Raw genomic sequence first — 11,738 nt, forward strand, 5'->3', positions numbered from 1 at the left:
AAAAAAAAAAAACCAGCTGAACATGAGAGGTTTTTGGACAAAGTTTGTGTTCTCCATTCTTTAAGCACCGGTTCGAGCACCGTTTAAGCACCGGCACCGTTTCAAAAGTACCGATTTGGCACCGGTATCGGATAAAACCTAAACGATACCCATCCCTAGTCGCTGCTTTCTTTCAGGTGGAGTATTGTAATCCATTAATATCAGATTCTTCTTAACGTCTTCTTTTTATCTCTCTGGCTGCTCACAGTTTGTTCAAGTACTCACTCACAGATCACTATCTACTCCAGTTAATTCTGGTGACCTCAAGGCTCTGTCCTGGGTCCTTTACTTTGTATTATCTATCTCCGACTCCTAGGTGATATTTTGAAGAAGTATAACATGCAATTTCACTGCTATGCAGATGACACCCAGCTCTACTTATCTTCCAAACCCACAGGTACTCTCCTACCCACAACTATTTCTGATTGTTTAAGTGACATCAAGGTTTGGTTTACTCACAACTTTTTTTTAAACTTAATGGCAATCAAACAGAATTTATTCTAATAGGCACCAAATCAAAACTGACTAAAGTTCCAACCAGAAGTCTTTCATTATCCATTGATAACTCTGACAACAGAGTTATCAATGGACTCTCAGGTCAAGAGTCTTGGTGTCATCCTTGACAGCACTCTTTCCTTCACAGCACTAGGGCTGCCACAAACGATTATTTTGATGGTCAACGATTATTTTTGCGATTAGTCGACTAATCAGATTGTGCGTCCATTGGACGTAAAACTTACAGCTTATTGCACCAGCTTACAGCTTTAAGTGTTTAAGGTATGTGCTAACTAAAAATAAAGACAAGATGATAGTTTATTAAACTTTTAATGAAATTTGCAGATTGTCTCGGTAAAGTTGAATAAACTCGGCCATCTGCTCCTTGCTATCTAAAATATAACAGGAGTATATTCTCGAGCATCTCGCACTTCTGATAATCAGTTGTCTGCTTGATGTTTATTAATCTGTGTAAAACTATAATTTTAATCTCAGCCAAACCAATTTACTTGGGAACAAATAAAATACTGAAAAAAGCCAAACAATAACATTTTTAAGTTATCTAAGTGACTTATATACCATGTTTAACCTGAGTAGCGAAAGACGGCGGTGGGTTTGAAAACGATTTGCCGGGAGTCCGGTGTTCTCACCGGCTCTAATGAGCCTTGAACCGAGCTGTTGGGTAACAGACGTCTCCGAAAACACTTTTTTGGAGGAGGTTTGAAGTAGCTCCTTTTTAGGGACTAAATCGGGTGCTGTGATGCACCGAGCATATCCCGACACCCCCAACTGGATATGGCAGATTACTGCCCCCCGGAGCCAGTTTTTGCTAGCTGTTTCTTTCTGTTAAAAGAGAGTTCTACACTCCCCACAAACTGCTTGCTTACAGGGAATTTTTTAAATTTTGGTGTTTTCTCCCAAATACTGTTAGGTCCTATGTAAGTAAACCTGAGTTTAATTGGAAAAAAGTACAACTTTTATTTTTTATTTTGTTTATTAAAAAAAAAAAAATTATACCCAAGTATCCTTTGGAGGGCAGAGAAGCTTTAGACATGTCTGAACACTGTTCTCTTTCACTGTAAACATCCTCACTCAAGCCTGTTCCTGAGAATATCACTGAAGATAAAGATATCAGCAGGGAGGCTGCCATGGAAATGTGTATGTTTCTGATCTGCTGAGATTCCTATCCTTCTCATATTGCGACTAATAGAAAGAACAGTTCATATGTAGAAACAAGGAACAGCTTGCTGGTTGTTGGTTATGAGTTTGGGTAGATAAAAAAAAAAACCCTTTGGTTTCTTAAAATATTTGTTTATACATTCCTTGCAATGAAAATTTGAGATCATATTTAGATCAGCATGTTCGACTTAATTTTGTTTTCGTGCAATCATTTATCACATTGCTGCTTTGGTCAGAGGCAACAGAAATAAACAGCAGAATATGTAAAGAAAGAAAGACAAAGAAATTACAAGCTTAGTGACCTACCTTTGATGCAGGTCAATCTGTACTCCTTATAGTGAAGAGGTCAACTTTTGTACATCAGCACCTGTTTGGGTCTTAATGACCTAAATTGCTCCTGCGAGTTATGTTGCTATAATTCATTTGAAGTCCTGCAGTGAAGAGTCCGTTCCTTTGGTGCCATCAGCAGCAGCAGCAGTAGCGGTAGTGTCAAGCTAAATTGAATTGCTTTCTTGTGTTCTCGTCAGGAGGTTGCTTTCTCAGAGCTTGATGTTGCGTTGTGAGTGAGCCACAGTGGTTTGTAATTGTGTGGAGTATTCTCTTGTTGTGTTTGCAGCTGATTATGTCTCTCCTCCCACAGCCCCATGAGACAAGTCCGGCCCTCCCTGGTTACTAGCATGAACACCCAATCACACACCTGACATAAGGAGTCATATTCACACATTTCTCTCACACACACACACACACACACACACACACACACACACACACACACACACACACACACACACACACACACACACACACCCTCTTTCTTGCTATCTCTCTCTCTCCTGCTCACTTGTGTATTGCATCAGTATTCTTGTTTTTTGCTCGTCTTCGAATCTCATTACCTCAAGTTTCTTCTTTCTTTTTTCCTCTCAGATAAGATCAGTTCCAGTTTATCTGCCCTGTTAATGGTGTGCATGTTTATGCACACTGTGCAGTGTGACTCGTCTCTTGTTCACAATCTTTTTGCCTCTTGCAGTTACCAAAAAAAAAAAAGATTTTGGTTGACTTGTTTACTAACTGACTTCATGCTAGGTTGTGTCATTTTTGGTGATGGTAACAGCAGAGTGACAGACTTCATAGCGGTCCACAGAGTTTATTTGCTGCTTGGTCAGCTCCCGAGATTATCTCTGTTGTGTTGAACAGAGCACATGGCCACGGTTCACACCCAGTGAGCCTGCATTACAACCACACAATGGATCCCCTACTTGTTACTCAGGGGTTTAATATTTGTTTTTGAATATCGGTGTGTGTTTTCCTATTAAAAGCATTCATCCCGTTTATATGTTTAGAGACACAAAAACCTAAGCCTTTTTCTTTTTAATTGCAAGACTTTCACAAATATGTAAGCCAGTTTGTTTCATACAGGGTTATCGTTAACCAGTATTATCCTGTATTTCTATTAGCAAACTTACAAACTGTTGTGGATAAATGAAATCATAACTCAAGTGCTACTTCTGAAACCAAAGGAACGATGAAAACAACAGCAACAATAAAACAAATTACATTTTAATTTGGATCTGGAGCAAATATTAAACTTTTGATTTGGTGTGACAGAATGGTTTATTGTGTTGTGAAAATTTCAAGTGTCAAACTGTTGAAATAATAACATAGAATAACAATAACATTTCTTTGTCTTAGTCATTTCATCGATGTGTGCGTGTCTGACTGACACGTTCGTGGCATTTTGTTTTGTTTTTTTCCCCTCTCATGCTTCACAGAGTTTAGCCAGTCATAGGCAGGCAGCATGCAAATAAAATGGAAAAGGGACGTGTCCCGACAAAGAAATTATCTGTGGGTTGATCTAATAGTTTTGTTAGTTAGTGTTGAGTTCTAGGTATGTTTGGATATTAATGGCTCATGGAAAAAGCAAACGGCATATTAAAAAAAGTTTTACTGCAAATTCCTGCAAAAGATGCAAACAAGCAACATTTTATGAACGTCCATTGAGAAAGTTAAAAAAACAAAACAAAACTGATTTGCAAGATGGATTGGACTACATGTACTTATACGAAGTGAAACTGAAAGCAGTCACTTTTTCAGAGAAAATCATTTTAAACTAGCCTGACGGCCAAATATGTATATTTCAAAATACCTTAAATGATGTTAATTACAATCAACTTTCAGTTTTGTTACTTCCTGTTTTGCCACAAAATTTATAATGCATATACAACCAGACAATGTTTTATCAATGCTAGCAGGCGGCAGCTTTTAAAAGTGTAAGTAATTGAAGGGCACTTTTTTAATCCTCCTTGGCCAAGAAGCTACTGTCACTGATAACAGTTTACCTCATTCAAAGTGTGAATCTATTGAAAGGAGGCGCTAGCAACAGCATTATACACAATACTAGTAATAGAGAATTATACACAATAATAACACAATTAACAGTAAAATAAGCTAGTCGTGTTTCCCTGGAAATTTCAAGTAAAGGTTTAACGTAACTCCTTAGCACTTTAGTTTACCTATAACTAAAAAAACGTCACTTTTTTACTCGTTCGGGGCCTGCATAGTATTTTAGTTAAAAACTTTTATTCCTTTTTCAATAAAAATGGAAAAAATATTTTCTACATTGGATGTTGTATCTTGGGTCACGTTTTTTAACCAACCACTTAAAGTCCTGCTTTTCCACACCAGTATTTTCCATCCAAGACTTGCTCTATATAGAGTGCGGCTAGTGATGCTTGGTTGAGTGTTTACTTTACTTTAGGATTACACAGCACCATCCTTCATAGCTTGCTCTGCTGAAGGGTGTGTTGTTTCCTCAAATAGTAAAACAGGTCTGTTGTTTCCACCTTGAGAAAGAGAGGAGGTTTATGTGCAGATTCTGCAAAACATCTTGCTTTGTTGGGGGTTGTTGAAGTAGTTCCCTTTTTAGGTACTAAATGGTAAACAGAGGTTGACACAGAACTTGCTCATTGCTTCATGATTTCAGATGATATATGTGAAAGTCCTACCTCATATTTAATTTTAAAACAGTTGTGCTGGATAACAGTGCATTAGCAGAAATAACGCTATATGGTGAATGTCTTCTGCCTTTACACTTGTTGCAAAACATGTTTGCCTTTTCTAAATCCCTTTAAGAGTCCCTTATCTGGAATATAATGTTTGTGTTATAGTGTGGAGATCCATTTAAAGATGAAGATATTGTTGTGCTCAATGGCAACAAGGAGGAGGTGGACAAGCTGAGGGAGAAGATGGAAGAGAAGCGGGCCAAAGCTAAAACTAAGGTGTGTGACTTCTCTGCTTTTTGATAGAATCTGTCTTCACAACTACAAAACCCTGAAACAAATATTCTTTGATTTTCAGAAATCAAAGAAGAGTAAAGCAACTGAAACGGTGTCAACATCAGAATCAAAAGGTTTGTGTGAAGCCTAGTAAGTAAGTCATCATATGTGTTCAGCATTTGCATGAACAAGGCCAACGAACTAGCAAAAGGCCAGAAAATTTTCTTCTTCATTTGGATAATATTTTGAATGTGCTGTAGTGTACTAGCTGGGTTATTCAAACTTTTAACTCACACTGAAAATACTGAGAAGTTAAGATACATATAAATGTAATATATAGTGTGTGGCCAAGCTAATGCTGCTAATACTTTGTACATCAATGATGGACATTATTACTTTACCGCAAAACCAGAATAAGATAATGTATCAGGCTGGTTTTGTCATATTTTACTGACATACAGTGTTTTTCATAATTCCTGTGCAAACTTAGATCCTGACACATTTCCAATAACACAGGATTAAGTGTAACTGTAAAAGATTAGTCATAGAAATGAGTAATATTGGCCAATATCAACCTTGTTGACTGTCTTTCACCTTTTTGCAAGGAAAGAAAAGGGGGGGATATTCCCACAGTTTTACAATTGTAAATAAAAATGGAAAAAACTTTCCTATATTAAACATTTCCTATAATTGTGAATGTGTCTTACTATTTCCAGTTGTTTTTCTTACTCTCATAAATGAGCCAAGAAATGCAAAAATAGTCACACTGAACCAGATTCTGTAGATCTGCAGTCTAACCTGATGTCAATTAGTCTAAATTGAAGGTGTCAGTGCTGTGTGCCAACAGAGAACATTGCTGTGGTTTCCTGTTTTCAATAATAGCACAACGCTCTCAACTCACAAACAAGACTAACTGAGAAACCCCAGAATTCGATTTGCTTTTACTCAGATTAACACTCCAATGCATAGCTGGACTGGCCATCGGGCGTACCGAGCATTTGCCAGGGGGGGGATTTTTTGTTTTTATGGGCAGATGTTTTGGTTTTTTTGGAGGTTTTTTTCTTTACGCAACGGTATAAACAATGAAAGGTGGTGGATTGGCCAGATGCTGGCAGATGTGTAAAAATAACTCAACTGCTTGGTGGTGGCTATGGCGGAGCTTCCACAGATTCAGTAACATTAGCAAGTGGCTGGTCTCCACCACTTGGAAAGGTGAGGCAGGAGGAGGCTGCTAAACAACAGCAGCAGCACTTAAGGTTGATAAGTTGTTGTTAGAATTTACTTAATATTACTTTCTAGTATCAGCTGGCGTTTGCTGGAGCCACAGCTGTAAAAGCTGTTGGTCATGATATCGGTTTGGATATGTGGTGAGAGGGAAGCATGAAGATGAAACCAGGAGATGTCCTTACTGAATCATCAGAGCTGAACAGCTGATGGAGAAGCAGGTTTACCTTTTAGGTGACATGAATGAGTTGAGAGGAAGTTATGAACTGTTTCTGAGAGACAACTAACACCAGGATCCTTTTCTACGTTGCTGACAGCTGGTAACTGTGCAGGGGCGGGTCTAGCAAAGTCTTGCCAGGGGGCCAGGTAGGGCATTAACAGGGAAAGGGGGCACAAAGAAATACGTTTCTTTCTTATTCTCATTTAAAATGTCTAGCTTTTATTAAATAATTTGAAAAAATAATGTGAATCTTACAACCAAAGTTTTCATTTGATGTAAACTGTATAGAAATCCATTATTGTACATAGGAATGGTTTTTTTCAGGGTCCCATCATAATTTCTTCAGAGGAAAGTACTGTATATGATGCCAGTATTTTCCCACACTTTTTAGATACTGTACCAGTACTGTGTGTAAAATGCCATCAAAAAGTCAATTAAGTTTTATTCTTTCTCACCTGTCTTTCTGTCTCCTTTCACTTTTTAAAGGTTGCCATGTTAGAAAAAATATTTGCCCTGCCATTGGTGTGGTAAATAAATAGTTTATGAAAATACCACTAAATCTGTCATTTATTATTTATTCACTGAACAGCATAAGTCCACTCAACTTACACAGTCTGGGGAAAACATGGCCCAGGGGGTAGAACAGTCGTTTACCAGTTGGTTGGTCTGTGGATCAATTTGCCGGGCACTCCAGTCAGTGCATGTCTTAAAGCATACATTGGAATGTTTTTGTGGATGAATGTTTGACAAGGTATAGAAAAAAGTGCTTGTTATGAATGTGTGTGTGATTGGGTGAATGAGGGTTGTAGGAAGAAAGCACATTTAGTGCTCAGTTAAAAAGCGCTACATAAGTATTGGTGCTTTTAACCATTTATCCTCTGTCTTGCCTGATTGCTTTCCACACAGACGGCACAGTGTCTCCTCCCAATGATATAGCAGGAACAAGCTTGCAACAAAATGGTGGTGACAGCAGCCAGTCAGGTAAATAACAATACTTGGATCATTTACGTACAGACAAATAGTCTATTGACATTGCATTGTCTTCACAAATCTCTTGAAGCCAACTGTTTTAAAAACATGAATGTGGTTTTCTGTATGTAATTCATTCAGCCTCTTTTTATTAACCTTCTAAGACCCAGCAATGAATTTTTGTCCTCTGACTGAGACTGCTACATTAAGCACCATTTATGCTATCTATACGACTCCTACTATACTGTCAAGGGGACATGATGGGCTTTTTATTAATGCCACATTTGTGGAGGTTGCAGAGCACTTTCTTTTCAAAATGATGGAAATTGCAGCTTCCACAGATTGGCATACATTATGATTCTATTGCTTACACTCAGATTGTTTCTTCAATTTGAGAGTCTTAACTTTGACTTTGATTTCAGAAATGTACAATAAGTTTATCCCTTCCAAAACAAAAATTGTATTCACTGTCCTTTGTATTGAACAGCAGGACTTACTACTTACATTTTCAACCAGTCCATACTTCTGGTAGCAGAAGGCAGGATGAAGCAGAAAGATAATTTACTCAGAACTATGGAAGAGGAGTCAGTGTTACTGCTGTCAGGGGATGAGGTGGACAAAGGCCAGACATCAGAGTAGGAAGGTGGAAGCTCAGAGGATCATCATCTTTAAAGGAGCTTACGAAGGGGTGGTGTGACTGTACCTACCATCCATAATAGGAGCTGTTTAATGTAGGGCTCTCAATTTTTTAGGCATTTTAATATCTAGAAGGGGAAATAAAAACCTATTCAGTTGAATTCACACACTCACACTTCCACCAGCTAAGATTTTGATTTCTTCTCTTATTTTGTCAAGTCATGTAATTAATGCACTTTCAGCATATATATTATTAAACTCTACATCTGCTATCTTTATCATTTCAATTTGGGTTACATACTGAATTTGGGTTGAAAATTCTATAGGTAACATGAAACATGAAAACAGGAAACCATTGTCTGGTGGTTGTTTCACACAATCACCACACAAACAAGAGGGAAATGGTCATTTCTGAAGGTGGCATTGGAACTGAAACATTGTTCAGTTTATCTGTTGTCACCGCTTGTAAAGATAGCTTAAAATCTGAATTTACTGGTTCCTAATTAAAGCCAATTCATTAAGTTGAGAGAGCTTCATCAACATTGGGCAGTCTAAGTAATAATGATCTTAACGTCACAGCTAAGTGGGAGCAGAATAAAGCACTCTGGAAAGTGAATACAGAATGCAATAAGGCTGCCATGAAGTGTGATTACCTTCACAGTTCGATGTCCTGCATAACAGTTGAGAAACCAGTAACTACCTACAACTTCAGAGCCTTAGCATACACAATCCTTTTTGTCCATAATGGGCGATCGATGTTATCATTTTGCCAGGCTCCTCAAAAGCTGGTATGAACTTTTCACTCTGTCTGAAATTTCACCTTCGTGCTCTAATGTCTTGCTCTTGTCCACCGCATTTCTTGACTGCTCTAAATTTGACTCCACTTCCACAGTTATTTTTTCTTTGAAACAATACTTAAATTATCTAAACGGAAATCTATCACACATTTTTTCTTGTAGGGCTCAGGAGGTTAATGATCCATGTTCAGTCTAATGTTCAGTGTTTTACCACTGATGTCCAATTAAAGTAAAATCCTACTGTAGTTAAAATGTCTATGAATTGTTCTCAGTCATCCAGGTCATCGTAGTTTAAGGGGCTTGGAAAGAAAAGCGTCTGGACTTCTTTAAGTTTCCTTGAAGACATTTCACCTCTCATCCAAGAAGCTTCTTCAGTTCTAATAGCAATTAGTGGAGAGTCCCAGATTTTAAACCCTATGGGAGTGTCCCCAAGAGGGTCATGGACCCCCTATTGATCCTCTACCTAATCACACGAGCCAAGGTGTGGAAACGGGTGTGGGTCCCAATCAGCCAAGGTTTTGGATGAACCTATTGTGAAGCCTAGCCCCACCCTGTTATGTGATTTACTGAGGTCAAATCTCCCAGGATGTGAGTGGGCGTTAAGGCGTCTAGGAAGGGATCTCAAAACTGGATTATAGATGGCAGACAGCTGGTGTCGTAAGCCACCGCCTCTGTTCAAGGATGGTCGCTCACAGTGGACATAAATGGCTTCTTTCACTCCTCTTTCAAACCATCTGTCTTCTCTGTGAACATTGGCATCCTCGAAAGAGTGACCTTTGTCCTTTAGATGCAGGTGGACAGCCGAGTCTTGTCCCATGGAGGTGGCTCTTCTATGTTGTGCCATGCGTTTATGAACTGGCTGTTTGGTTTCTCCAGTGTAGAGGTCTGAGCATTCCCGGTTCCCTGTACAGCATACACTACGTTGTTAAGTTTGTGTGTAGGAGTTTTGTCTTTGGGATGAACCAGTTTTTGTCTGAGTGTGTGGCTGGGTCTGAAGTACACTGGGATGTTGTGCTTGGAGAAAACTCTCCTGAGTTGCTCTGATAAACCTGCTACATAAGGGATGACAGTATTGTTGCATTTGTTTTTTCACACCTTGGCTTGTGTGATTAGGTAGAGGATCAATAGGGGGTCCGTGACCCTCTTGGGGACTCTCCACATGTCTTAAAATCTGGGACTCTCCACCAATTGCCCTTAGAACTGAAGAAACTTTTTGGAGAGGTGAAACATCTTCGACTAAACCTAAAGAAGTCCAGACTCTTTCCAAGCTCCTTAGACTATTGTAGTTAAATTAACATCCAATGGGTATGATCAACCTGTCCTTATTTTTAAAGATGCCTTTTTTTTTGTCTCTTTCATCCTGCTACTCAGCTGTGGCTGGACCCTCTGGATCTTCCAGCTCGTCTAAAGCGACCAAGTCTTCATCAGCCTCTGCTACAAAGAGGTCCATCCAGGATATGAACGAAAAGTCAGAGGCTTTTAAGTCTTTGTTCACAACCCACAGTTCTGCCAAGCGCACTAAAGATCAGACATCCAACTGGGTCACCCACACCCCTTATCACTTCTAATAACTACTAAAGTGCATAGATCACAGTTTCTAGATCTTTCCAGAAATATTAACATATTAAAATAAATCTTGCTGTGCATACCAAGCACACACAACAACCCTACATGACCTCAGATATTGACAGCGATATGCAGGCTAATTCCCAATTTCTCTCTCCAGTTCCCAGTAGCTCAGTGTTTACATGTTGTGAACATTTAGTTGCGGCTCCCTAAGTGGTTCTGAGTGTGTGCTTTGTAACTTAATTCCTCCCCATGGATTCCCTCACAACCTCTTTGTTGTCAGTCACAGGTGGTTGAGGAATTAATACTAGGATGACTGTATTATCAGTGGCACTCTGCTTCCCCCTAATGGGCAGAAAATAGCATTTTAATGTGCTCACAGGATTGCTGCATTTATTTTAGTCCTTAGTTATGATAAGAAAAATGAAAAAAGACAAACTGCCCTGCATTTGAAAAGGCAGATCCTCAGTAATTAGTATCTCCAGATTTTCCTTCCTCACAAAATCTAGTTGTATGTGCCTGGTAGCTATTTATTTTGGCTTTTTTTTTTTTTTTAACAGGTGTAGCAGGTGACTTTCACTCACTTTTGTTCTTTTAATTAGTTATTTCTCAATTGTTCTTTGAAACGGGGGAAAAACTAAAGCATTTGGTGTATTTGACTCCTCTGATTTGCAAAATAACCACCACAGCCAGAGACCAACAGCTTTAATGCGATTGGGGAAATATACTCTATAACTAATGCTTTTTTTGTTTTTGTGCATTTTTGTCTGGACTTTAATGGAAGACCTTTAAAATAAAAAGTTACATTGTATTATTGTCTCCAAATGAATTCATATTGAGGTTTAATGTGCTTGTATAGACAGTCAGTACATTTACAACATTTACAAAGAACTAAAAAAATGCTTTGTTCTTACTTTTTGCTTTTTTTTGTATCAAGCAATACCACAATAAATTTCTGTTCACAGTATTTTAGTGTTGTTTTTATGGTGCAGATTATATTACATCTTTGTGTTCTCTCTTCTGTAACATGTTACTAAGTGCATAACAGAGCATTAATTATCCAAGATCACAAAAGCAAAACCAAATCCCTGTTGTGCACTTGAAGGGAAACATCACACCTAACACAAGCTATAAAAAACTCTTACGCAACAACAAGTCTCCCTGCAGTGATAATGTGGACAGTGTCACATTTTGTAATTAGGGCTTGTATCTCACAGTAATGAGACAACCAGGAAGCAACTGAAAAAACTGACTCAGCATAAATCCACTTCGCTCTCGCACTGCAGGCCTATTTGTTGTTCCTAGAGTATTTAGAAGTAGAATGGGAGGCAGAGCCTTCAG

The 11,738-nt window shown here is 38.5% G+C and overlaps 2 protein-coding genes across 3 annotated transcripts in view; one reads left to right on the top strand and one right to left on the bottom strand.

Moving 5' to 3' along the window:
• gcnt7 (glucosaminyl (N-acetyl) transferase family member 7) overlaps positions 1-2,440 on the bottom strand; it is a 17,542-nt gene extending 15,102 nt beyond the window's left edge. For both annotated transcript variants that reach the window (XM_005739989.1, XM_005739987.1), the window contains exon 1: positions 2,020-2,440. The gene's annotated coding sequence lies outside the window, so the exon portion shown is untranslated. The remainder of the gene's footprint in view (positions 1-2,019) is intronic.
• Positions 1-11,471, top strand: part of rtf2 (replication termination factor 2) — a 31,592-nt gene extending 20,121 nt beyond the window's left edge. The window contains exons 6-9 of the mRNA XM_005739992.1: positions 4,878-4,988; positions 5,068-5,119; positions 7,336-7,410; positions 10,203-11,471. Of these exons, the coding sequence (XP_005740049.1) occupies positions 4,878-4,988; positions 5,068-5,119; positions 7,336-7,410; positions 10,203-10,399 (435 nt within the window). The 3' untranslated portion in view covers positions 10,400-11,471. The remainder of the gene's footprint in view (positions 1-4,877; positions 4,989-5,067; positions 5,120-7,335; positions 7,411-10,202) is intronic.
• Positions 11,472-11,738: the final 267 nt, after the last annotated feature.

Source organism: Pundamilia nyererei, unplaced genomic scaffold, assembly GCF_000239375.1.
Source record: "Pundamilia nyererei isolate P.nyererei 1_Seehausen unplaced genomic scaffold, PunNye1.0 scaffold00096, whole genome shotgun sequence".
NCBI lineage: Eukaryota > Metazoa > Chordata > Actinopteri > Cichliformes > Cichlidae > Pundamilia > Pundamilia nyererei.